The 27,515-nt window shown below is 34.1% G+C and overlaps 3 protein-coding genes across 4 annotated transcripts in view; 1 reads left to right on the forward strand and 2 right to left on the reverse strand.

Annotated features, from left to right (window-relative positions):
- LOC125649527 (polypeptide N-acetylgalactosaminyltransferase 1-like) overlaps window positions 1-18,424 on the forward strand; it is a 53,227-nt gene extending 34,803 nt beyond the window's left edge. The window contains exons 9-16 of the mRNA XM_048877101.2: window positions 1,156-1,344; window positions 3,726-3,860; window positions 4,088-4,192; window positions 4,316-4,450; window positions 5,011-5,127; window positions 16,731-16,863; window positions 17,259-17,442; window positions 18,091-18,424. Coding sequence (XP_048733058.2) covers window positions 1,156-1,344; window positions 3,726-3,860; window positions 4,088-4,192; window positions 4,316-4,450; window positions 5,011-5,127; window positions 16,731-16,863; window positions 17,259-17,442; window positions 18,091-18,262 — 1,170 coding nt within the window. The 3' untranslated portion in view covers window positions 18,263-18,424. The remainder of the gene's footprint in view (window positions 1-1,155; window positions 1,345-3,725; window positions 3,861-4,087; window positions 4,193-4,315; window positions 4,451-5,010; window positions 5,128-16,730; window positions 16,864-17,258; window positions 17,443-18,090) is intronic.
- LOC125649526 (heme-binding protein 2-like) lies at window positions 8,791-13,982 on the reverse strand. 2 transcript variants are annotated; one of them, XM_048877099.2, is made up of 5 exons: window positions 13,924-13,982; window positions 12,998-13,139; window positions 12,699-12,834; window positions 12,376-12,556; window positions 8,791-9,073 (listed from the first exon to the last, which is right to left on the reverse strand). In XM_048877099.2, exons 2-5 carry the CDS (start codon window positions 13,136-13,138, stop codon window positions 8,902-8,904), a joined length of 630 nt encoding a protein of 209 aa, XP_048733056.2. In that variant the 5' UTR covers window position 13,139; window positions 13,924-13,982; the 3' UTR covers window positions 8,791-8,901. The 2 variants fall into 2 exon arrangements, with proteins under 2 accessions (XP_048733056.2, XP_048733057.2); XM_048877100.2 differs by lacking the exon at window positions 13,924-13,982 and having other exon boundaries at window positions 12,998-13,266.
- Window positions 18,425-19,568: 1,144 nt separating the features above from the next.
- LOC125650369 (methylmalonyl-CoA epimerase, mitochondrial) overlaps window positions 19,569-27,515 on the reverse strand; it is a 13,595-nt gene continuing 5,648 nt past the window's right edge. The window contains exons 4-6 of the mRNA XM_048878606.2: window positions 21,397-21,456; window positions 20,371-20,457; window positions 19,569-20,262 (exon numbers count right to left, since the gene is read on the reverse strand). Of these exons, the coding sequence (XP_048734563.1) occupies window positions 20,110-20,262; window positions 20,371-20,457; window positions 21,397-21,456 (300 nt within the window). The 3' untranslated portion in view covers window positions 19,569-20,109. The remainder of the gene's footprint in view (window positions 20,263-20,370; window positions 20,458-21,396; window positions 21,457-27,515) is intronic.

Below are 27,515 nucleotides of genomic sequence, written 5' to 3' on the forward strand. Positions count from 1 at the left end.
TACTCACTGCTCCCTCATACAGCATTACACAAGTACCGATATCTACTCACTGCTCCCTCATACAGCATTACACAAGTACCGATATCTACTCACTGCTCCCTCATACAGCATTACACAAGTACCGATATCTACCTAGTGCTCCCTCATACAGCATTACACAAGTACCGATATCTACCCACTGCTCCCTCATACACAAGTACCGATATCTACTCACTGCTCCCTCATACAGCATTACACAAGTACCGATATCTACCTAGTGCTCCCTCATACAGCATTACACAAGTACCGATATCTACCTAGTGCTCCCTCATACAGCATTACACAAGTACCGATATCTACCTAGTGCTCCCTCATACAGCATTACACAAGTACCGATATCTACCCACTGCTCCCTCATACACAAGTACCGATATCTACCCACTGCTCCCTCATACACAAGTACCGATATCTACCCACTGCTCCCTCATACAGCATTACACAAGTACCGATATCTACCTAGTGCTCCCTCATACAGCATTACACAAGTACCGATATTAACCCACTGCTCCCTCATACAGCCATCTGTTCCTGAACTAATTATAATGTTTGTCATTTGTATCAATTTTAACCAGAATAATCGCTTTAATTTTAATATAAAAATATCTGCCGGGAATAAGTTTTGTTCTCGAAAATCGATATGAATTGAGCCGAATAGACAACTGGCATTTTATTATCTGTCCCATCACCCTAATGAAGATCCATATCCGATACATGCAAAATAATGTAGGAGACATATATATTGCTTTTGGCGAATCTGCATATTTCTCTCGTCTAACTGCGCAGGCATGTATCGAATAAGTTTCGCTATAGGAGATAAAAGTGACCTCCACTCTATGATTAATGAGGAAATGACAGCTGTTACAAAATACTCAACAACAAAAAAAAAAAGAAGAGTTGTAATGGAATTAAAAATAAGGAAGAGATTTCTCACTTAAATTTCATTAAAAAGATTTAAATTTGGAAAACCCTCCCCCCCCTCTCTCTCTCTCTCTCTCTCTCTCTCTCTCTCTCTCTCTCTCTCTCTCAGAGAAGAGATATTTTTTCCATTACACCTTACCTTTGATTTAGTTTTTCTTGATTATTACAGTTAATATATGAATATTTACCGTTGTATAGGTGTGGATGTGTGGAGGCAGGCTCGTACATCTGCCCTGTTCACACCTGGGCCACATTGCCCGCGCCCAGCCCTACTCTTTCCCGGGAGGACGCAGAACTATTGAGGTGTATAACTACAAGCGGGCGGTGGAGGTGTGGGTGGACCCGGAGTACAGGTCGTTCATCTACGATCACTTCGAAGAAATGAAGGTAAATTGTGTAGACCAGCAGAACATAACTTTCTCCTCATTGATCTGTCCAGCTGTGGCGGATCTAGAGTTGGGTGCCCCCCTAATAATATGAATCATTTTTTGTTATTGAAATATGTCCAAAACACTAAAATATAATTATATATACGCCTTATTTCGGTGGCATTCGATAGCTTCACCCTTTGGACCCCACCTAGGTTCCCCCTGGGCCCACTTGGAGCCTCACAACCGTCCCCAGACACCCAACCCTTTACTGCCCCCTCCCCCCTCCACTTCAGTTCTGGACCCGCCACTGTAGTAAATGTTTGAATTGCGTTCGCGATACTAGTGTTATAGGTTTATTTACATACACAGGTATACGCCATTCTAATGATTATAAAAGAATGAAAATGTTTTGGTATATACGTAATCAAGGTATTCCATGTATAACGGTAATATATCTTATCCAATGGAGGGTGTGCTTTTTTGTAATCACGGTATCATTTTGAAGGGGGCGCCCCCATCAAATAAAAATAATCCACCATAGGAATTTTAATTTACTGCTTGATTTATTTTTTCTTGACATTTACAATTACATTGACGTTAGTGGGAAGAAAGTTACCTCACTTTTCTTTTTATGAAAATATGTCAAATTAATCATTAACCGCAGCTATTTTTAGGAAATTAAATTTTTTCTTATTTTTATCAAGTATAGACAACTCTTCCAAAAAGTTCATGAGCAAATGGATCAGCTCCTAATCATTTACCAGTCATGTGAATCTGGTGTATTTCACTTTCATCATTATCCAACAATTTTAATTTGATATCTAAAATCATTCAGAATTGTTCAATCTCCTTTCGTTATACATTACTGAAGGTAAATACAAACATTGTACTGTATTAGAAGAAAAACAAACAAACACAAACAAAGCCAGCAAATAGGACACCTTGGGCAACAAACAGCTGTTATTCTTTAACCCCTCATCAAATCTAGATTATTTCGGGATCAAATGCTATTTAGTGTACAAGTTTTCGTTATTATTGATTTTACAATGAGTCATTGGATAGCACATAAATCGTATTTAGCTTAAGGAGGTATACTACATCGTCACAATAACCCACTTCCATTTAATATACATACATGTATCAACAATACATTCCCTAGCTGGGTACTCAGTAGGTTTACGTGTAGATTGCCTAGCTGGGTAACTCAGTAGTGCCTAGCTGGGGAGTTCAGTAGGTTTACGTGTAGATTACCTAGCTGGGTAACTCAGTAGGTTTACGTGTAGATTGCCTAGCTGAGTAGTTCAGTAAGTTTTAAAACGTGTAGATTACCTAGCTGGGGAGTTCAGTAGGTTTTCGTGTAGATTGCCTAGCTGGGTAACTCAGTAGGTTTACGTGTAGATTGCCTAGTTGGGTAGTTCAGTAAGTTTTAAAACGTGCAGATTACCTAGCTGGGGAGTTCAGTAGGTTTTCGTGTAGATTACCTAGCTGGATACTCAGTAGGTAAACGTGTAGATTACCTAGCTGGGTAGTTCAGTAAGTTTACGTGTCGAATACTGATCTGTAGTTCGCGCGTTCGAGTCCAGCAAAAGTTTATATTTTGTCAGATTTCTTTCTGCTAAAACTACTTTTTATGCCCCCGAGATCGAAAATGGGGAGCATATTGTTTGTGTCCTATCTGTCATTCTGTAATTCTGTCTGAAACTTTAACCTTGCTAATAACTTCTGAACAGTAGGTGCTAGAGCTTTGCTATTTCACATGAGTATTTCTTGTGACAAGATCTTTCTACTGGTACCAAGATATGTGTCCTTGTGACCTTGGCCATCTTTGGAATTGGCCATTATCGGGGGTATTTGTGTTTCATAAACACATCTTGTTTAAGTGAATATGGTAAATTTGAAACTATTCAATTTCAAAATATTATTGTACATGTCTCCCACTTTCCACCCACTTCTGTAGTGTGTTTTTCTCTAGTGTGCTATTTTTTTTTTGATCGCTGTCAGTGTTGAAGACATCTGTACGAAGACTTCAGTTTTTCATACAGTTTTACTGAGTACGATATAAGAATCATAACTACACGTGACTCATTATGATTTCTAGATCAACACATGCTTCAGGCACTTTTACACTGACACTTTAAAAGTCGTACAACACTATCCGATGCTTGATCTACTTTAAACAAATATACGAATGCTATTCCACTAAGATAAAATTGCTAATAAACACCGAACAAAATTTTATTAGGCTTATTACATGTGGAATGAAATTGAACCTGCTTTGTGCATCTCTAAAATCTGTCTTGTGAAGGAATACACGTTTAATTACTCATCGATATATACTTTTTATGTTCATTCAGAAATGATGGTTAAAGAGAGATAACTCGTGCTTTTATTTTCCAGGCCATTGACGCAGGGGACCTGAGTCCGAGAATCCAGTTGAAAAACAATCTGCAGTGTAAAAACTTCACGTGGTTTATCGACAACGTGTGGCCAGAACTGTTCATCTACAACAGAAACGTCCAAGCCTGGGGTTCGGTGAGTCTGGTTTTGTTAAACTTTGAACAACTTACACTGTAAGTCCCATCCATTTCAGCTGGCAAGGCTTCCGTTTGAAGTGAAGAATTTGTAAGTTCCGTCTGACAAGGCTTGGGTTTAAATTGGAATGCACGGGAAATGCATGTACATTGTACATATTTTATTGTAAAGGTTTCGAAATACACATACATGTACAGTTAAATGAGTCTGGTTTCCTCCCATTCCAGTTACGTAACGCCCAGGATCAGAGATGTTTCGACAACCACCAGTACTTATTCCAGGCTCCAGAGCGGTTGTATTTTGAGACGTGCCATTTTAAACTTGCTACGCAGGTAGGCCAGCCTTATAATTCTATCATTTATTACGAAGCTTTCAGGACATTGTGTTTAACATCTATTAAGCATTTGAACGTCTTCATTAATTTAGTTTTATGATTTTTATTTCGATATATCCAGGGCTTCTCTTTGACAAAGGATCATTTTTTGAGGACTTCTTTACAATGTGTGGTGCTAAAGGAAGATCGTGAAGGGGCGAGGCCTATGTTAGAGGACTGCATTATAGGACCTAAGGATAAGTGGACCCATATCAAGGTGAATCTCATTAACACACAGAATAATCTAGCCTCATGATTTCTTTCTTCAGTTCTCAAAAATAAAAAAAAAATAAAAGACCTGTCAGGATCTCTAAAACAAGCACGTCTTTTTCTAAAAATGCCATGCTTTATTTTCCAATATCTACATTTCCAATGTTTTTACTTTCGATTTCTTTACCAATTAAAATCATAAATGTGTTTAATGTAGACTATTCTAACAGCTGTGGATATTTTAACGGAAATGAAAGTAAAATCTAGATATAAAAATAAATTTCATGTTTTAAAATACATTGTACATGAGGGTATGAATCTTGATATATATAGTACGGCTATTTTAACGGCTGTGGATATTGTAACAGAAATGAAAGTAAAATGTAAATATGAAAAATAAATTTATTTTTTCAAAATACACTGTACATTGTACATGAGGGTATGAACAGCAACGCTTCACGCCGGCTACCGCGGTTCATGAAGTATGCTGACGTAGCATCGCAGTTCATGTCCTCATGTATTTTGGAGGGAAAAAAATGAAATCTATTTCTGAATAATATTCCACAGGATGGTTACATAAAGCATCAGAGGAGTGGCCTTTGTCTGGACGTGGATCCTGGAGGCGTGGTAGCGAAGACATGTACCCCAGGAATAAAATCACAAAACTGGCAGTTTACACGCTATGTTTGATGAAAATTCATTGTTAAGTACTTACCGGTATCTATAATATTACATCCGTTTATTTTAAGCCATGTGCTTTAAAAAGGACTGCCATTGTGAATCATTATTTTCAATGGGTACACATGAGAGTGATGTCATATGACGTTTATTTATGCATAATAATAAGAGGGAAGACGTGTGCTGTGTAGCCTGTGTGTGACAATCAGTGGGCGTGTCGTATCTGTGTGACAGTCAGTGGGCGTGTCGTATCTGTGTGACAGTCAGTGGGTGTGTCGTATCTTTGTGACAGTCATTGGGCGTGTCGTATCTGTGTGACAGTCAGTGGGCGTGTCGTATCTGTGGGAGAATCAGTGGGCGTGTCGTATCTAGGTGTGAGAGTCAATGGGCGTGTCTGTATTTTCTGGTGCTGTGACTTACAATCCGAGTGTTCATGAAACTTGTGATTTAATGTACGCTATGTCTTATTTTGATTCCGCTCGTAATTGACAGTTGATCTACTTAGTATTATATTTGTGTGACTCATCAATGAATTATGATATTAATACTATGTATTAATTAATAAAGACTATTTTATTACATGTACAACCCACTTTGACAACTTACGCAATTTGATTTTATTCTCATCAAAGTGCATTGGGATCATTAGCAATTTAGAAATAAATAAATTAATGAAAGGAAAGAATGTATACTGTCTTGTGCATTTTGAGGGGTGGGGGTTAATTCAGAGTGCATTTGAAAGAAAATCATGTTAATTAACGTCTTTTGAAAAAAACGTCTATTATATACCTTGTACATTAAAGTTGTACGTGTAGGTGCGACACATTATGATTAGCATGTACACGTACCACTCTCTGTGACGAAATCCCCCCCCCCCCGGATAGAATTACCCATTCAGAATTTAATGATAAATGCGGGGTGTTGGGAAAACGTTTACTATGTCAGATTCTGGGATCACTATCAGTTTTGCATATCGTTCAGTAGGGAGTAGTATTTTATAAACGCATGTACGTAATAAATGTGATAATAAATGAGTATATAATATTATCTTAATTAATTGATCGTATGATGTAGCATTGGAACTGAGGGATAGGAAAATAGTGAGCGCTGATAAGGTGTACCGGTATTATCCCACAATTCTATTTTTCTATCCTTCTCATTTCTGAATAACAGCTCACTATACTGCGTACTTAGGGCTTGTCTCCACAACCTATAATAACGGCTACGCTGCTCTGTTTCGGGAAGGAGGGGGTCCATGCTGTAAAATATTGGTAAAAAATCATTAGAACTTGTGTTCTTTGGGTGCAATTTATGATAAATATTGATAAACCATTTTGTACTTCCTCTTGTATGTGTAATAAAGGAAAGTCCTCTATTTAAATTATGAGATTGTGTATTACAAGAATTTCATTTATTTCCTCCCCCTTTTTTACGAAATAGTATATTCATGATTATTTAATATAATTCATATAATCAGTTAAATAGTACAAAATATATTATTTCATGATGAAGAGCGTTTTAGATTTAACTTACATTGCAGAGTAACTAATTGACTAATTTCTTATATTTGAATATAAATGTATAGATACCATTCCAGTCATGCTACTTTTATGACCCATTCCGGTTTTTACAACGCCATTGTTGTTCACAGGTGTCATTCCGGTTAGTTTGTGCATATGAGATTCGGCGTACAACGCAAAACCATTTATCGACACAGATAAATGTTTATAGACGAGTTGGTAACTCCAGTTTTAAAATGTACATCAACTGAACGCCATTTTCGACGCATTTTGAATCTTAATTATTTTTCAAACGTGTGTTGAACTGATCCAAAGTTTCAACGCACTTAATGGACAAATATCAAATAACGTGTATAAATTTGTTCCTAGTGGGTTGTTAAGCGTATTGTAGAGTGTTGATAAGAGTAGAAATTGTTATTTAAAGCTGTTGTAAAGATGGTAAGAAAAGGGATGTAACTCAGGGTTAAATGAATACATAGTAAAATCTAAGAGTCTTTCATTGACTTTTTTTTTAAAACTATAGAATGCGCTCATTGACTGATTGTATATATCATTGAATGTACCTCTCGAGAATTTTCACTCATATGGAGACGTCTTATTGGATGTAGATATATTCATCAAACTGAAAATAAGAAAATGCAGCAATGTATCTGTCATATTTGACGGAAAGTGGACACTGTAATTTGTTCCCCTGCTTCGAAATTGAACACAGAGCTGTATTCATTTCGGTACTGCATTAACAGAGAATGTGAAATTTGTAAGTATGTGAAATTCGGCTTCTTTTTTTTTTAAATGATAGTATATCAAAATCTATTATGTACCGAAAGCTTAAAAATTCTTTGATCCCCCCACATATAACTATGCCGTGTTCTAAAAACAGTTTTTGTTGACCAGAGCACTCAAACAGAACTTCAGTCGACATTGCATGCTAAACATTCGGTCTTGTACTTCAAGTATTTCTTCTTCTGCTATTGCAATCGCAATTCGAATAATTTTCAGTCTTAGAGAAACAGCTTTTATAAAGAGGATTCATTCGAAAAGAATACTTATGATTGTTTAGTCGTTGATAGATATATCAGGATAGTATGTAGCCTGTTTAAGCTGCTTAATCCGTATTTGTCTTTTAACTTCAAGATAATTATCTTGTAAAAGTCCAATATTTATATTTCTAATGATATCTTTACCAGTTGAAATGATAGCCATTTCCTCATGAATCTACGTATCGATCTTGGTAAATATAGTACGACTCTTAAAATGGCTGAGAGATCTCCGACAGAAGTGAAAATTTAGAAATTAATTTTAGTTTTGAAAATACATCAGGGTATGAACTTTGACGCTTTACTCCTGCTTCAGGAAGAGTAGGCTGGCGCGAAGCGTTGCTAGCGCTGTTCCTACCCTCATTAATTTTCAAGAGTGAAATTTATTTATTTCGAACTGTTTGAAAATTTCCCATAATTGTAAACCTGAACACGCTTTTGCAAGAAGAAAAAAGAAATTATATTAATGATTAAAAATAAACATTTGATTCATTGTTGATAGTGTGTATGTACACGTGAAAGGAAGTGCCCGAATGACGTCTAGAAAGAAAAAAAATGTATTAATTTCCGGCTTTTGTGTTTTTCTAGAGACTACTTACATGTAATATCATAATACAAACATGTTAGGCCTAATCCAAATACCATTTACCACCTTGTACCATCACACACAAGCAAAACTACATGTATCAATTAAGACAAAAGGCACCTGCTTGTGACAGAAAACGTCAAATGATTTATTTGTGTTAATTATTTTCTCGCCACGATAGTGTTTACAAGTAAATAAATGTTTCCGATAGAATATTTGGTGGTGGTAGTGGTGGTGAGGGCTTATAAATGTTGATTAAAAGATGTCTGTAGACTTAACTAATTTCGTACATATAACCAAAAACACACAAAGTTCTTCATGAGCGCACGTTTTAAAAACACCATCTGTGATTTAATCAAAATACTCGACTTCCCAGCATATTTCAGAGGTCACACGTATTCATACAAAGAGCTAGTAATACATTTTAGACTTGTGTGGCTGGGGTTGTCTCCCACTCCCGGTTACCATGTTTGGCCCCGATTGGAGCCACAGACAAAGGACCTCTAAACATTAACAGAATATCATGTCATGTTAAATATAAAATTTATTGTATAAAACCTGTAAAAATACAACCATAATAAACAGTATAAAACTTGATAATCCTCGATAACAAATACGTTTCTGTGAGCTGTGTTTATCACAAGGCCTTCAACCACACCTCGTTGTGGCGGTTCGACACCTTGTAGGGGCTGTCATAGCCAGCGAAGAAGTAGTAAGCGCTCTCGTATCTCGCACTTGTACCAATCTGATCCGCCAAAGTTTGAAGTTCGTTCATATAATCCTCTGCTGCCGGTCGTCCACCAAACGTCCTAAATATTTTGAGAGATGTTTTATAAGTATATTTCCAATGTTTTTAACGTCAATATCTTTACCAATTCAAATGATAGTCATTTTCCTCACGAATATTGTGATTGATATGTGTATGAATCTTGAAAAATATAGTACCACTATTTTAACGCCTTGGGAACCCAGACAGAAATGTATTCAAATAAAAACATGAATTGCTTATAGGCGTTATGAGATCGATCACTGTTCGTTATCTTCACCTTTATAGGAGTTATGAGATTGATCACTGTTCGATATCTTCACCTCTATAGGAGTTATGAGATTGATCACTGTTCGTTTTCTTCACCTTTATAGGAGTTATGAGATTGATCACTGTTTGTTATCTTCACCTCTATAGGAGTTATGAGATTGATCACTGTTCGTTATCTTCACCTCTATAGGAGTTATGAGATTGATCACTGTTCGTTATCTTCACCTTTATAGGAGTTATGAGATTGATCACTGTTCGTTATCTTCACCTTTATAGGAGTTATGAGATTGATCACTGTTCGTTATCTTCACCTTGCTAAAGCGCTTCATGAAGTATGTTGGCGTATAGTGTCGCAGCCCATGCCCTCATGTAGTTTCAAAATATAGATTTATTTCTTAAATGTACATCCATGTACATGATTGATTGTATCTTGTAATAAGAAACTTTCACTCATATGGAGATGTAACCAAGTCCGGTGAAGAGCTTGTTGTGGCTGGGATTCGAACCCCGACCTTCCGCAAGCGGGGCGAACGCTCTACATCTAGACCGCCGCGGCTGTCCCATGTACATATTAGCAATTACTTTGTATGTCAGCACATCGACCACGAAGTGAAGGGTGCATTATTCGTGACTTTTTAAAAAGAACTGGGAACGATTATGCCTATCTTTGCCTCTAAACAAAGTTCGGAATAAAATTTCTCATCATATGAAAGTATAATTAAGGACCATGATATGTGTCATTAATACACGCTGCTACATGTATGCACGTGTTTTGTGTGTGTAGCATCATTATTTACTCCGACTCCCTATTTTGGGAGACCACGCAAGGAAATTAGCACTTTCAGTAAAGGGTTTGCTTCGAATTTACTTCCTATTGAAAAAGATGGCACAATCAAAGTGGTACATGAGTATTTCGGGGGGAAACACCACGTTCTTTTATAAAACCACTTTTTTTTTTATCATCCCTTTGCTATTTTGGGGCCGAGATACAGTAACTATAGCAACAATACGTAGTACTTTGATAGATATGAAAGTAGCTGGAACTTGTCTTGTAACAGAATTCCGTGTTAGGGAGTTAATATATGGGCGTGATATTCTACCCGTGTGGGATTCGTTATGATTTACTTAGCCCAGTAGGCAGAAATGATCGTGGTTTCTCATGTTAGTTATAGGTACCCCCCCCCCCCAATTGACAGACAAACTTCAACAATACACTTGTGTGTTCGTCTACAATTCCCACCATGACAATGTCCTACTTGAAAACAATGGGCGATCTATGTACCCTCTGTATGTACAGAAACACAACAAAAGTGAAAACAATGGGCGATCTATGTACCCTCTGTATGTACAGAAACACAACAAAAGTGAAAACAATGGGCGATCTATGTACCCTCTGTATGTACAGAAACACAACAAAAGCGATCTATGTACCCTCTGTATGTACAGAAACACAACAAAAGTGATCAATGTACCCTCTGTATGTACAGAAACACAACAAAAGTGATCAATGTACCCTCTGTATGTACAGAAACACAACAAAAGTGAAAACAATGGGCGATCTATGTACCCTCTGTATGTACAGAAACACAACAAAAGTGAAAACAATGGGCGATCTATGTACCCTCTGTATGTACAGAAACACAACAAAAGCGATTTATATACCCTCTGTATGTACAGAAACACAACAAAAGTGAAAACAATGGGCCATCTATGTACCCTCTGTATGTACAGAAACACAACAAAAGTGAAAACAATGGGCGATCTATGTACCCTCTGTATGTACAGAAACACAACAAAAGTGAAAACAATGGGCGATCAATGTACCCTCTGTATGTACAGAAACACAACAAAAGCGATCTATGTACCCTCTGTATGTACAGAAACACAACAAAAGCGATCTATGTACCCTCTGTATGTACAGAAACACAACAAAAGTGATCAATGTACCCTCTGTATGTACAGAAACACAACAAAAGCGATTTATATACCCTCTGTATGTACAGAAACACAACAAAAGTGAAAACAATGGGCCATCTATGTACCCTCTGTATGTACAGAAACACAACAAAAGCGATCTATGTACCCTCTGTATGTACAGAAACACAACAAAAGCGATTTATATACCCTCTGTATGTACAGAAACACAACAAAAGTGAAAACAATGGGCGATCTATGTACCCTCTGTATGTACAGAAACACAACAAAAGCGATCTATGTACCCTCTGTATGTACAGAAACACAACAAAAGTGATCAATGTACCCTCTGTATGTACAGAAACACAACAAAAGTGAAAACAATGGGCGATCTATGTACCCTCTGTATGTAATGGGCGATCTATGTACCCTCTGTATGTACAGAAACACAACAAAAGCGATCTATGTACCCTCTGTATGTACAGAAACACAACAAAAGTGAAAACAATGGGCGATCAATGTACCCTCTGTATGTACAGAAACACAACAAAAGCGATCTATGTACCCTCTGTATGTACAGAAACACAACAAAAGTGAAAACAATGGGCGATCAATGTACCCTCTGTATGTACAGAAACACAACAAAAGCGATCTATGTACCCTCTGTATGTACAGAAACACAACAAAAGTGATCAATGTACCCTCTGTATGTACAGAAACACAACAAAAGTGAAAACAATGGGCGATCTATGTACCCTCTGTATGTAATGGGCGATCTATGTACCCTCTGTATGTAATGGGCGATCTATGTACCCTCTGTATGTACAGAAACACTACAAAAGTGGGCGACCCGCAACAATAGTCGAATATTTACAAGGGCAGTATATACACTGTATCTAACATACAATATGAAGGAACACGTGGACGAACACACGGACATCGGTGTACCATTATCCGGTTATTCCAAACTTTACAAAGCTTCATGTTGAAAAAAGTTTTACTTCTTATAAACGGGACATAACCCTGAATAACTTAGAATGTGAAGTCTGGATGCTCCGCCGTTGATGTATAGTCCCCTCACATGTCTAGACGCTTTGTTCAATGGTTTTTTTTTTTTTTTACTATGGAATGAACTACCTTCAATATTGTATCAGAACTTACCTCACAAAAACTTTCATAACGGGCAGATCGCGGATGTAAACGTGCGGATCTGTGGGGGCGGGTGTGTTGGATTGGAGGGAAAATGGAATCATGAAGTGAGTCATGAACGTGCTCTCACAGGTGGGTCCGGGACCGTGGAATACCTCCCGTAAAACTGGGGCCGTCATTGGAATTTTGGAATCTACAGAAAAAAATAATTTTCGTCATAGCATCAACCATGGCATTGATTTTATTGCAGCTTCAATCCGCGTGTCATTTCGGTTCACAAACTATAGTTTTACAATTTATGTTTAAAAAAAACATAAATACATGCATTGACTTACGAATAGAATTATTTCCAGATATGTAATAGAACAGTTTGTCAAACATTGCTTTATCGTCCGCGTCTGTGAAAACCATGGTCGTTAGATTTGTCATCACCCATTTTGATGCCTCATACTGGCGGAGTTCGTACCCAGCCTTCATACAAATAAAACGCATTCTAATGGCAGTGCATCAACATTTCAAAGAGATGATTATTCATTTCATATTGATCATGAACTCTTCAGAAATATTTAAAATTGTCGATATTGGATAAATAATATACTACAGACTGTTTAAGAAAATTTATACTAGTAAATACTTTGAATGTTTGAAGGACGGAGAATCTTGGACAGTCTAGATTATTGCAGAAGCCCGGAAGATTGGGATGGGCATGCTGGTCTCGGACTAAAAGCCCCAAAGATAGAGACAGGATGCAGGAACTCACGATCACACCAAACATTCTGGAAATGAGAAATGATTTAAAGGCAAACGGTTTCACAAAAAAATCAGGTTATCCATTGTGACACAAGCTCGTTATAGAGTTTATTATTTGTTGTGTAAACAAAGACTGGGGTATGTTATTGTTTACAAAGTCCTGATAATGTTATCGATATAAGTTATGATGTATACACTGTGTTACATTTTAAGTATTCTTCAGCAAAAGGTGCCATTTAAAATCACATTTGTAAATCTGTGTCTGTGCAAAATTCCCTATGATGCTTTAAATTACTACAGTGACATTTCATGAGTTTGTTTGTAGACATAAACAAGGCTCGAAGGGATAGTAAAGGTCATTTTGTTCATATTTTTTGAAAGAATTAAAATGTGTCAAAATGAATCATAGAAGTCATTTGCTGTAAGATATAACAATTTTATGCATTCATCTGCATTAATTCCAAATTTAAACGATTATAATCTTAGTATTATGTTTCCTGAATTTTTGCTTCCTGCATGCTATATAAATAAGTTGGCTCCTAGCGTAACTTTTGACAAACTTGTAATCATTTCAAAGTTGAAAAGTATCATTCATCTATTTTAATTATATCAGAAAGGAATGAGATGATTTGGGGTGAGAAAAAATTCCACCAAAATGAACTTTACTATGTCTTTATATGATTTGTTTTCTTTAAATGTTTAACTTAAAACATGAAAACTATTTTTTTTCAATCCATGAACCAGTTCCTTAGACTGTAGATCCATTTACTCACAAATCTATATTCGCAGGATCAGAAAACATCCACCTACCTTTTTTATTTCTTATTCAATGTTGGTCTTACTGGTGTTCGACTCGTGTGGAAATTGACGGCCGGTTTTTATTTTTATATATCTCTACCAGAATGAAATTGCGTAAACTTAATTTACATACACGTGTAACCCCACATGTGAGCTTGACCTCACAGAGATAACAACCTTTTTAAAATTCATCAGAAACAATATCTGGTATCATCAACGTTCTTATCATCTATGGCCAGTTGGAAGGACAAATAAATGTTATCTGTTTGCAAATAAACGTTTCAATGTCAAAGGTTCGAGCCGAAAGGTCAATTAAGATCAAATCTAAAATCAGACCATTCTCTTGGATACCTAGAACTTCCCGTCCAGTGACTATGTACAATTGAACTAGACGATTCTAAGAAGTCCTCTCCCGCATACAAGTTTTTCATCCAGCGAGTATTATTAATACAGAGTCGACTTGACGGTACATGTACGCCATAAAATAGCCTTGGGCGACTTTTTCAATGATAATAACCAACGCCCTCACCCCCACAGTAAGGACATTGTTTTCGTGATCTCAGGAATATGATATCTTACAATTAGTGCATATTTGAAAGAAATGCATATTAATTATTGATATAAAAAAAGCTAAAATTTCTTGCACCGATATTGCAGTACAAATGCCTGTCAAAGGGCAAAAACAGGTCCCGGCTTTGGGATCATGGTTTGAACAAACTTGAATTTACACCATGGGCACCTGAGGATAGTTTATTATTGATTTGACATATTGCAGTAGATGATCTGTACAATATGTACGTAGGCCCCGCCCTTATCCCGGGGGAATCAATATATCGTTTGAACAAACTTGGATCTACACTAATACAGGCATTATACGGGAATTTGCATATTGATTTGATAATTTGTATACTGCTGGTTGTTATGGTGAAGAAATTTGACGATTTCATTCCTATATACAATGTACATATTATGCTATAACTGCGCACCGCCCATGACCTCAGGGGTGATCAAAAACTTTCATATTCCCTATCCAATTTACATAAGCTTGTGAGGCTTAAGGACATAGAATATCCGGTGATCAAAAACTTTCATATTCCCTATCCAATTTACATAAGCTTGTGAGGCTTTTAAGGACATAGAATATCCCCCACCCCCTCCAATGCATTGCTCGGCGGGATTTGACTAGTGCAAGTAATCGGTCAAACATGTACATAGTAAATAATCATTTTTGGAACCGTGTCCACAGAATGCGTCCTGATGTATGATGATGTAACGGGGCATTTATCAGTCGCTTGTTTCTGTAAGACGGTGGCGCACGTGTTAGCCACGTTTGGTCGTTATCAAACAAAGTTTTAGACCTCCTCTATAAATAAGGACGGTTCAATCGAAAACGAAGTACAGTAGACCCTAGGAGACTATAGGAGGTTCTCAGTTAACAACAAAGGTAAGGGTCTTCATTCTTAAAGAAATAATTATACTTTAAGATTTTTTTTTAAATCTATGATCACTTTCATTTATTTTGCAGTTAAGGACACATGCTACACCCCCCTCCCGAAAATCAGAATTTAAATAAATTGTATATAAAAAATCCCATTGCATATGTAATTTAGTATTTAGTACAAATTTCAAATTCCTAAAGTTTAAGGACTGTGATGTTCAAAAGTTTGATATGTATCCCTTCCCTAAATGACTATGAAATTGTCACCCATTGTATATAGACATAATTTCAGAAAGAGAAATTAAGATCACATTCGGTGAAATATATTCATTTTATCATAAACATAAATTCAGTGGCTATTTTCATCATTTTTTGGACAGAAAAAAAAGTTTGTTTTTAGCAAGTGTAGTTAAATGAAACTGAATTCAGGAAATTACTAATTAAAGCTAGTACAATGGAGTATGGGTTTGTCCCTCGATGATACATGCATAAACAATACCTCGTTTTGCTTTATACAGTAGCACTGGAATGATAGTGAGAGGTTGTTCTTGTTCTTGAACAACCTGTAACTTCATTGTATTTTAGTGCCTACCGGTACTAGTACCTGCTACAAACATTTAAAAAAAAAACAACGAAAAGGAAAACCAAATATGTTTTGTAAGTAAAATAAATACCATTTTACCGTCTAGCATGTAATTCATTTCAATGATTTATCAATTATAAGTCCCAAACAGGTAAAATTTGTATAGAGTTGTATAGGAAGGGTTAATATATTACTACTTTTAAACATACATAGCAAATTTACAAGTCCTTTAATTACGCCTTTTTTTTTTTAATTTTAGAAATTTTATATATGTACTTAGTACAATAACACTAAACCAAATATGTACATCAGCCCATGCGTCTAATTTGTTTAAGAAATTTGAACGTAAGCACGAGTAAGCAATTTAAAAAATAACATAAAAATACATTTAATGGAACTTCAATTATGTCTTTACATTCATGATTCTTTTTCTCTCTCTGTAGATAAATATGATGCTCCAGCTCGCAGTATTCGCATCTCTCCATGTTTTTACCATTGCAACACTAAGCAACAAACCGTCGTTCTGTCATGATTTGGACTGCCCAAATTATAGCGTGCTAAACACCTTTAATGTAAGCATGAACAGGGTAGAATTCAATGTAAAACAGTAGAGTTTTCTGATATCTAACAGAAAAACATGTACGAATAAATCTTTCAAATTTTTGACGGTTTAACCCAGGAAACAGTTATGAAATTTACTACAATTAATACACATTGTATTTATCTTCATTTCTGTAAATGATATCTCTCTTTCAAACGACATATATATGTAATGTTAAATCTTTTTGTGTTCATCAGGGGTATGAACTGAGAAGGTACGAAGCTTCGCAGTGGGTCGCTACACGAAATATCATAACCAACTACGACTCCCGTGAAAACTCCCAAATGTTCTTCAAACTGTTTCACTATATTTCTGGAAACAATACTGCAAGTAAGTGCATAGTTAAGCGATTAAAATAAAGTATGCCAATAATAATTGGGAAAACACATGCCTTGTTCTACCTCGGACTACTAGAATGACGTTGTCATTGGATATTTATCGGCGTCACGTGATTGATGGCAACATGGCGTTCAGGAACGTATTTTAAAGCATATTTCTTTCTCATAAATTGGTCTTAGACAAAACAAAACACTTATTAAGTTTGTTACTGACTGTCTATAGAACTTTCTTGGGTTGTTAAAATTCATAAACGGCTCGCCTTCGTCTCGCCTCGCCTTCGTCTCGCCTCGCCTTTTATGGACTTTTGATTTATGTCTGTATGTACACAAATTACAAACCTACAGCAAGTAATACTAGACATGCAATAACTTGTGGCTTTTCTGAAGGTATGAAGATCCCGATGACCGCCCCCGTGGTGACCACATACACCCCTGGGATCGGAATGAACAACCAACAGACCGTGACGGAGATGCATTTCATGATACCCCATAACATGCAGCCTTATCCCCCCTCACCCACAGACTCTACCGTCTACGTCACAATGCTTCCCACGCAGGACGTCTACGTCAAGTTAGTATTGCGAGTACTTTTACTCCAATTTACACCAGTGAAAATACACTGTATATGCATGTTTGCGGTTTATTCTCTTTACAGAGGCGGACAGGCATAGCCTACATCCAGATGCATGTATATAAGCTATGCCTGTTCACTTCTCTAAAAAGAATAGTTTGCGGTTATGTATAGTAAAGTGTAAACTGCACAAAACACGCTTTATGATATATCGTTTAAACCGATAAAATGTTAGTTTCATTCCTTGAATTACAAAATGTAACAAAATACATGTATCATGGTATAGGCCAATCAGAAAACATGAGTTATCTTTCCTTGATCGGAACGTAGTGCGATTGCGTAATTTAGTTTTTAAAATGCATAAAATTGTTCCTTTAATGAGTATTTAACAATTTCCAAAGTTGTTTTACATACATGTACACTTATCACAAACTATTTAAATCGTTCAATATAGTCAAGTATCAATCTAACTTCATTTTTATTCTTTCGATCTATGTTTTTCTGTAAAGTTGAAATGTCAATATTGCGTGTCAGTGTTTTTATCGATAATTACAAACAATGAAACATACATGCCGTAAGTCTACTACTGAAGAAATAATATAAAAGAATAACATTCTGATTAAAATGTGTACATGTATTTACTTCCAGGTCTTTCGGTGGCTTTACTAATCACATGACAAACTTGGTAAAAGTGACGGAGCTGAAGAATGAAATTAACAACATCAGTATGTATTATGATGACCACTTCTACACGGCCGGATATGACGGCCCCTACTCTGTAAACAGGCATAATGAAGTTTGGCTGGCTGCCAAGCACTAATACTTATTGATAATGTTAAAACGTTTGTATAAAATATGTAACTTTCATCTGTATAAAGAATATTCATTATCATGTAAATCATTTTCTTCACATGTTGATATTTTTATAAATAAATACTTAAACACAGCGAGATTTGTTTTGGTGCATTTACAAATATTGGGATACTTGTACATTTCTATCCATCTTGTGTTCCTTCGCAAAAAAAAAAAAAAAAAGTTAATAAAGTGCACCGCCACGGTACATGATACGCCCGTCACATATTGTTAACAGTATAGATTGTATCCATGAAAACATTTTTTTATATCACCTTAATTAAATGTCACAGTGACCTTAAAGTAGGATGCAACACACCTTCTACCTAAGATGCATTAGTTGACCAATTTTGGTGATTCTAGGTCTAATAGTTTTCAAGTTATGAGCCGGACAAGTTTTTGCCATATATGGCCATATCTTCTTAATGAAAATTCACAGTGACCTGGTTTTAATGTGCGACACACCTTCTACCCAAGATGTATCTACAGACAAAGTTTGATGATTCTAGGCCTTGTAGTATTTAAGTTACGGGTCGGACACGAAAAAGCTAACAGACGGACGAACATGAACGCCATACCATAATACGTCCCGTCTTAAGACGGGCGTATAAAAAGCTACAGCTTTAAGTTGTGTGTTTGTGAAAGAATGAACTCTTAAGGTATAACAACTTGTTTCCGGTCACTTTCTACTTTGATGCAATAAGATATGTTCAACAAAAGACCAATGGGCCATATCACTTGCCTTAGCAATATCTGATTCCCAAGTAGCACATCATGTCCCAATTACAGCGGAACCTGTCTAATTTGACACCTCTGTAATCCGTTTCACTGGGCATGCTCACCCTTATTTTCATTTCAATTTCATTGTTTTTTTACAGTTTATTCTGACATGCTGTGTATTCCAACATAACATTTGCCTCGCAGTGTATGTCAGAATAGTCAGGTTTCACTGTACAGCTTATACTGGGAGTCATGCTATGAACTAATATGAATCTACACCACATGAGGAACATTGACATATCATTGCATCTCATTGAATATTATACCCATGTGGTTCATGAAAAGATTCTTCAAAGATATTCATATATTCCTAAGTAAATCTAGCATGCATTTCATATTGTGGCTCCGCTGAGAGAGAGCGATGTGTGATAGAATATCTTTATGGTTTTTGAAAAGAAAATTTCAAGTGAATTTTAATCCAAAACATGAGAAATCTTCAACATAAGGGAAAACGGTGTGGAAACCCAGATTGATGGAGAAGGCAAACAGCTGTGTAGACATATTTTTTTTTATTTTAACACATCTCATTCAAAGACGACATAAAATATACCAGTAACAGTATACACACAAAAAGCTTGCTTAGAGCCAAGTACTGGAGAATAACAAATCTGATTCATTATAAACATACATACAATTTGTTATATCCAATAAGTTCATAATATATGTTAAAAAACTATAGGAAATGAAAATCACTTTGTTGTAAGCAGGAATTCATTATAAGTGTTTCCACTGTGCATTGTTATACTGTATTTACAAATTTTAACGTTCAGAAACTCAATTGAGCATATGTCTTTTGTGAATTTAAAATATCGTTTCAGGAGCTTTATGAAAGTATGTTCAAGCTCTGTCTGTGGATGATAAGAATCATAAATTCAGAAGCAATATTTGGCCAAGGATTATAGTGCATATATATAATTGAGGATTACATTACAAGCCAATGCACTAATAAAATTAACACTTGCTGGGCAGCAGTCAGTTAAATGTCTGTTGAGAGAGCACTGAGAAAAGGACAACAGGTTTTCTGACATTTTGACATCACACTTGTTCCAGCTCTACTAATACACCATTACAGTCCTTCGGATGAAGAAACACAACAGGTTTACCGTGGGCTCCAATTTTGGCTTCCTCACTCAGAAGCCGAACACCCTTTGATTTGAGGTCTTTCATGGCTTCTGTAATATCATCTACCTGAAAAACATATTTGTCCAGCATTGCATTGGCTACTAATACAGAGTACATGTATTTCAAACTTTCAAAATGCTTTATTCAATACCTAATAGTACAAAATGAATTTACCTCTATGCAGATATGATGCATGCCACCACTTTTATTTTTGTCCAAAAAATTTTGGATTGGACTTTTACTTCCAAGTGGATTTAAAAGCTACAATGAAAAAAATCACTACAGCAATGTCATAGAACAAGGTACAGTTAAACAAGCTTATAGTGAAGTGCTGGTGGGACAAACAATTTTAATTAATTATAAAAATACTTTTTATATCAATAGAGTTCATGATGTTTTAAAACTACAGGGAACGAAAATCACTTTGCTGTAAGTGTAAAATTATTATAAGTGTGTTCACTGTGACTGTGTTTTACTGCAAGTGTAAATTCATTATCAGTGTGTTTGCTGTAAGTGTGTTTTTACTGAAAGTGGGAGTTCATTATAAGTGTGTTTACTGTAACTGTGTTTTACTGTAAGTGTAAATTCATTATAAGTGTGTTCACTGTAACTGTGTTTTACTGTAATTATGAATTCATTATCAGTGTGTTTGCTGTAACTGTGTTTTACTGTACGTGGGAATTCATTATAAGTGTATTCACTGTAACTGTGTTTTACTGTAAGTAAAAATTCATTATAAATGTGTTTGCTTTAAGTGTGTTTTACTGTAAGTGGGAGTTCATTAATGGTGTGTACACTGTAACTGTGTTTTACTGTAAGTGTGAATTTATTATAAACATGTTCACTGTAACTGTGTTTAACTGTAAGTGTGAGTTCATTATAAATGTGTTCACTGTAATTATGTTTTACTGTTAAGTGGGAATTCATTATCAGTGTGTTTGCTGTAACTGTGTTTTCTGTAAGTGTAAATTCATTTTAAATGTGTTTGCTGTACCAGTGTTTTACTGTAAGTGTAAATTCATTATAAATGTGTTCACTGTAACTGTGTTTTACTGTAAGTGTAAATTCATTATAAATGTGTTCACTGTAACTGTGTTTTATTGTAAAAGTGAATTCTTTATCAGTGTATTTGCTGTAACTATAATTTACTGTACTTGGTTGCTCTTAATAAAAGTTCACATTAATCATTTATTTTCTGACCTCTATTTTTGTTTCCCCGAGCTCCACAAACACAGTGTACACTCCATGCTCTGGTTGGGGCTGCAGATAAAATGGTGAATGTCAAAATTGACTGTCAATTGCACAGTAAAGACAACACTTATATCTAGTGTAACTTACACAGTAAAGACAACATTTATATCTAGTGTAACTTACACAGTAAAGACAACACTATATCTAATGTAACTTACACAGTAAAGACAACATTTATATCTAGTATAACTTACACAGTAAAGACAACATTTATATCTAGTGTAACTTACACAGTAAAAACAACACTTATATCTAGTGTAACTTACACAGTAAAGACAACATTTATATCTAATGTAACTTACACAGTAAAGACAACAATTCTATCTAGTGTAACTTACACAGTAAAGACAACACTTATATCTAGTGTAACTTACACAGTAAAGACAACACTTATATCTAGTATAACTTACACAGTAAAGACAACAATTCTATCTAGTGTAACTTACACAGTAAAGACAACAATTCTATCTAGTGTAACTTACACAGTAAAGACAACAATTCTATCTAGTGTAACTTACACAGTAAAGACAACAATTCTATCTAGTGTAACTTACACAGTAAAGACAACATTTATATCTAGTGTAACTTACACAGTAAAGACAACATTTATATCTAGTGTAACTTACACAGTAAAGACAACATTTATATCTAGTATAACTTACACAGTAAAGACAACAATTCTATCTAGTGTAACTTACACAGTAAAAACAACAATTATATCTAATGTAACTTACACAGTAAAGACAACACTTATATCTAGTGTAACTTACACAGTAAAAACAACAATTATATCTAATGTAACTTACACAGTAAAGACAACACTTATATCTAGTGTAACTTACACAGTAAAGACAACAATTATATCTAGTATAACTTACACAGTAAAGACAACATTTATATCTAGTGTAACTTACACAGTAAAAACAACACTTATATCTAGTATAACTTACACAGTAAAAACAACACTTATATCTAGTGTAACTTACACAGTAAAGACAACATTTATATCTAGTATAACTTACACAGTAAAAACAACACTTATATCTAGTATAACTTACACAGTAAAAACAACACTTATATCTAGTATAACTTACACAGTAAAGACAACACTTATATCTAATGTAACTTACACAGTAAAGACAACACTTATATCTAGTATAACTTACACAGTAAAGACAACACTATATCTAATGTAACTTACACAGTAAAAACAACACTTATATCTAGTGTAACTTACACAGTAAAAACAACACTTATATCTAGTATAACTTACACAGTAAAAACAACACTATATCTAATGTAACTTACACAGTAAAGACAACACTATATCTAATGTAACTTACACAGTAAAGACAACACTATATCTAATGTAACTTACACAGTAAAAACAACATTTATATCTAGTGTAACTTACACAGTAAAGACAACACTATATCTAATGTAACTTACACAGTAAAGACAACACTTATATCTAGTATAACTTACACAGTAAAGACAACACTATATCTAATGTAACTTACACAGTAAAGACAACATTTATATCTAATGTAACTTACACAGTAAAGACAACACTTATATCTAGTGTAACTTACACAGTAAAGACAACACTATATCTAATGTAACTTACACAGTAAAAACAACACTTATATCTAGTGTAACTTACACAGTAAAGACAACATTTATATCTAGTATAACTTACACAGTAAAGACAACATTTATATCTAATGTAACTTACACAGTAAAGACAACAATTCTATCTAGTGTAACTTACACAGTAAAGACAACACTTATATCTAGTGTAACTTACACAGTAAAGACAACATTTATATCTAGTGTAACTTACACAGTAAAAACAACACTTATATCTAGTGTAACTTACACAGTAAAAACAACAATTATATCTAATGTAACTTACACAGTAAAGACAACACTTATATCTAGTGTAACTTACACAGTAAAGACAACATTTATATCTAGTGTAACTTACACAGTAAAGACAACACTATATCTAATGTAACTTACACAGTAAAGACAACATTTATATCTAGTATAACTTACACAGTAAAGACAACACTATATCTAATGTAACTTACACAGTAAAAACAACACTTATATCTAGTGTAACTTACACAGTAAAAACAACACTTATATCTAGTATAACTTACACAGTAAAAACAACACTTATATCTAGTGTAACTTACACAGTAAAAACAACAATTATATCTAATGTAACTTACACAGTAAAGACAACACTTATATCTAATGTAACTTACACAGTAAAAACAACACTTATATCTAGTATAACTTACACAGTAAAAACAACACTTATATCTAGTATAACTTACACAGTAAAGACAACACTTATATCTAATGTAACTTACACAGTAAAGACAACACTTATATCTAATGTAACTTACACAGTAAAGACAACATTTATATCTAATGTAACTTACACAGTAAAGACAACACTTATATCTAGTGTAACTTACACAGTAAAGACAACACTTATATCTAGTATAACTTACACAGTAAAGACAACACTTATATCTAATGTAACTTACACAGTAAAGACAACACTTATATCTAGTATAACTTACACAGTAAAGACAACACTTATATCTAATGTAACTTACACAGTAAAGACAACATTTATATCTAATGTAACTTACACAGTAAAGACAACACTTATATCTAGTGTAACTTACACAGTAAAGACAACACTATATCTAATGTAACTTACACAGTAAAAACAACACTTATATCTAGTGTAACTTACACAGTAAAGACAACATTTATATCTAGTATAACTTACACAGTAAAGACAACATTTATATCTAATGTAACTTACACAGTAAAGACAACAATTCTATCTAGTGTAACTTACACAGTAAAGACAACACTTATATCTAGTGTAACTTACACAGTAAAGACAACATTTATATCTAGTGTAACTTACACAGTAAAAACAACACTTATATCTAGTGTAACTTACACAGTAAAAACAACAATTATATCTAATGTAACTTACACAGTAAAGACAACACTTATATCTAGTGTAACTTACACAGTAAAGACAACATTTATATCTAGTGTAACTTACACAGTAAAGACAACACTATATCTAATGTAACTTACACAGTAAAGACAACATTTATATCTAGTATAACTTACACAGTAAAGACAACACTTATATCTAGTGTAACTTACACAGTAAAGACAACACTATATCTAATGTAACTTACACAGTAAAAACAACACTTATATCTAGTGTAACTTACACAGTAAAAACAACACTTATATCTAGTATAACTTACACAGTAAAGACAACACTTATATCTAATGTAACTTACACAGTAAAAACAACACTATATCTAATGTAACTTACACAGTAAAGACAACACTTATATCTAATGTAACTTACACAGTAAAGACAACACTTATATCTAATGTAACTTACACAGTAAAGACAACACTATATCTAATGTAACTTACACAGTAAAGACAACACTATATCTAATGTAACTTACACAGTAAAAACAACACTTATATCTAATGTAACTTACACAGTAAAGACAACACTTATATCTAGTGTAACTTACACAGTAAAAACAACACTATATCTAATGTAACTTACACAGTAAAGACAACACTTATATCTAGTGTAACTTACACAGTAAAAACAACAATTATATCTAATGTAACTTACACAGTAAAGACAACACTTATATCTAATGTAACTTACACAGTAAAAACAACACTTATATCTAGTATAACTTACACAGTAAAAACAACACTTATATCTAGTATAACTTACACAGTAAAGACAACACTTATATCTAATGTAACTTACACAGTAAAGACAACACTTATATCTAATGTAACTTACACAGTAAAGACAACATTTATATCTAATGTAACTTACACAGTAAAGACAACACTTATATCTAGTGTAACTTACACAGTAAAGACAACACTTATATCTAGTATAACTTACACAGTAAAGACAACACTTATATCTAGTGTAACTTACACAGTAAAGACAACACTTATATCTAATGTAACTTACACAGTAAAGACAACACTTATATCTAGTATAACTTACACAGTAAAGACAACACTTATATCTAGTGTAACTTACACAGTAAAAACAACAATTATATCTAATGTAACTTACACAGTAAAGACAACACTTATATCTAATGTAACTTACACAGTAAAAACAACACTTATATCTAGTATAACTTACACAGTAAAAACAACACTTATATCTAGTATAACTTACACAGTAAAGACAACACTTATATCTAATGTAACTTACACAGTAAAGACAACACTTATATCTAATGTAACTTACACAGTAAAGACAACATTTATATCTAATGTAACTTACACAGTAAAGACAACACTTATATCTAGTGTAACTTACACAGTAAAGACAACACTTATATCTAGTATAACTTACACAGTAAAGACAACACTTATATCTAATGTAACTTACACAGTAAAGACAACACTTATATCTAGTATAACTTACACAGTAAAGACAACACTTATATCTAATGTAACTTACACAGTAAAGACAACATTTATATCTAATGTAACTTACACAGTAAAGACAACACTTATATCTAGTGTAACTTACACAGTAAAGACAACACTATATCTAATGTAACTTACACAGTAAAAACAACACTTATATCTAGTGTAACTTACACAGTAAAGACAACATTTATATCTAGTATAACTTACACAGTAAAGACAACATTTATATCTAATGTAACTTACACAGTAAAGACAACAATTCTATCTAGTGTAACTTACACAGTAAAGACAACACTTATATCTAGTGTAACTTACACAGTAAAGACAACATTTATATCTAGTGTAACTTACACAGTAAAAACAACACTTATATCTAGTGTAACTTACACAGTAAAAACAACAATTATATCTAATGTAACTTACACAGTAAAGACAACACTTATATCTAGTGTAACTTACACAGTAAAGACAACATTTATATCTAGTGTAACTTACACAGTAAAGACAACACTATATCTAATGTAACTTACACAGTAAAGACAACATTTATATCTAGTATAACTTACACAGTAAAGACAACACTTATATCTAGTGTAACTTACACAGTAAAGACAACACTATATCTAATGTAACTTACACAGTAAAAACAACACTTATATCTAGTGTAACTTACACAGTAAAAACAACACTTATATCTAATGTAACTTACACAGTAAAGACAACATTTATATCTAATGTAACTTACACAGTAAAGACAACAATTCTATCTAGTGTAACTTACACAGTAAAGACAACACTTATATCTAGTGTAACTTACACAGTAAAGACAACATTTATATCTAGTGTAACTTACACAGTAAAAACAACACTTATATCTAGTGTAACTTACACAGTAAAAACAACACTTATATCTAGTGTAACTTACACAGTAAAAACAACACTATATCTAATGTAACTTACACAGTAAAGACAACACTTATATCTAATGTAACTTACACAGTAAAGACAACACTATATCTAATGTAACTTACACAGTAAAGACAACACTTATATCTAGTATAACTTACACAGTAAAGACAACATTTATATCTAGTATAACTTACACAGTAAAGACAACAATTCTATCTAGTGTAACTTACACAGTAAAAACAACACTATATCTAATGTAACTTACACAGTAAAGACAACATTTATATCTAGTGTAACTTACACAGTAAAGACAACATTTATATCTAGTATAACTTACACAGTAAAGACAACAATTCTATCTAGTGTAACTTACACAGTAAAAACAACAATTATATCTAATGTAACTTACACAGTAAAGACAACACTTATATCTAGTGTAACTTACACAGTAAAGACAACAATTATATCTAGTATAACTTACACAGTAAAGACAACATTTATATCTAGTGTAACTTACACAGTAAAAACAACACTTATATCTAGTATAACTTACACAGTAAAAACAACACTTATATCTAGTGTAACTTACACAGTAAAGACAACATTTATATCTAGTA

The sequence above is a fragment of the Ostrea edulis genome, chromosome 5, assembly GCF_947568905.1.
Source record: "Ostrea edulis chromosome 5, xbOstEdul1.1, whole genome shotgun sequence".
Taxonomy (NCBI): domain Eukaryota; kingdom Metazoa; phylum Mollusca; class Bivalvia; order Ostreida; family Ostreidae; genus Ostrea; species Ostrea edulis.

Coding starts and splice junctions, on each gene's coding strand:
- LOC125649526 (XM_048877099.2), bottom strand. CDS start 13,138: ATGTTTGGTGTGATCGTGAGTTCCTGCATCCTGTCTCTATCTTTGGGG. Junction 12,835..12,997: donor CCGTCCTTCAAACATTCAAA/GTATTTACTAGT, acceptor ATTTGTATGAAG/GCTGGGTACGAACTCCGCCA. Junction 12,557..12,698: donor ATCTGGAAATAATTCTATTC/GTAAGTCAATGC, acceptor TTTTTTCTGTAG/ATTCCAAAATTCCAATGACG.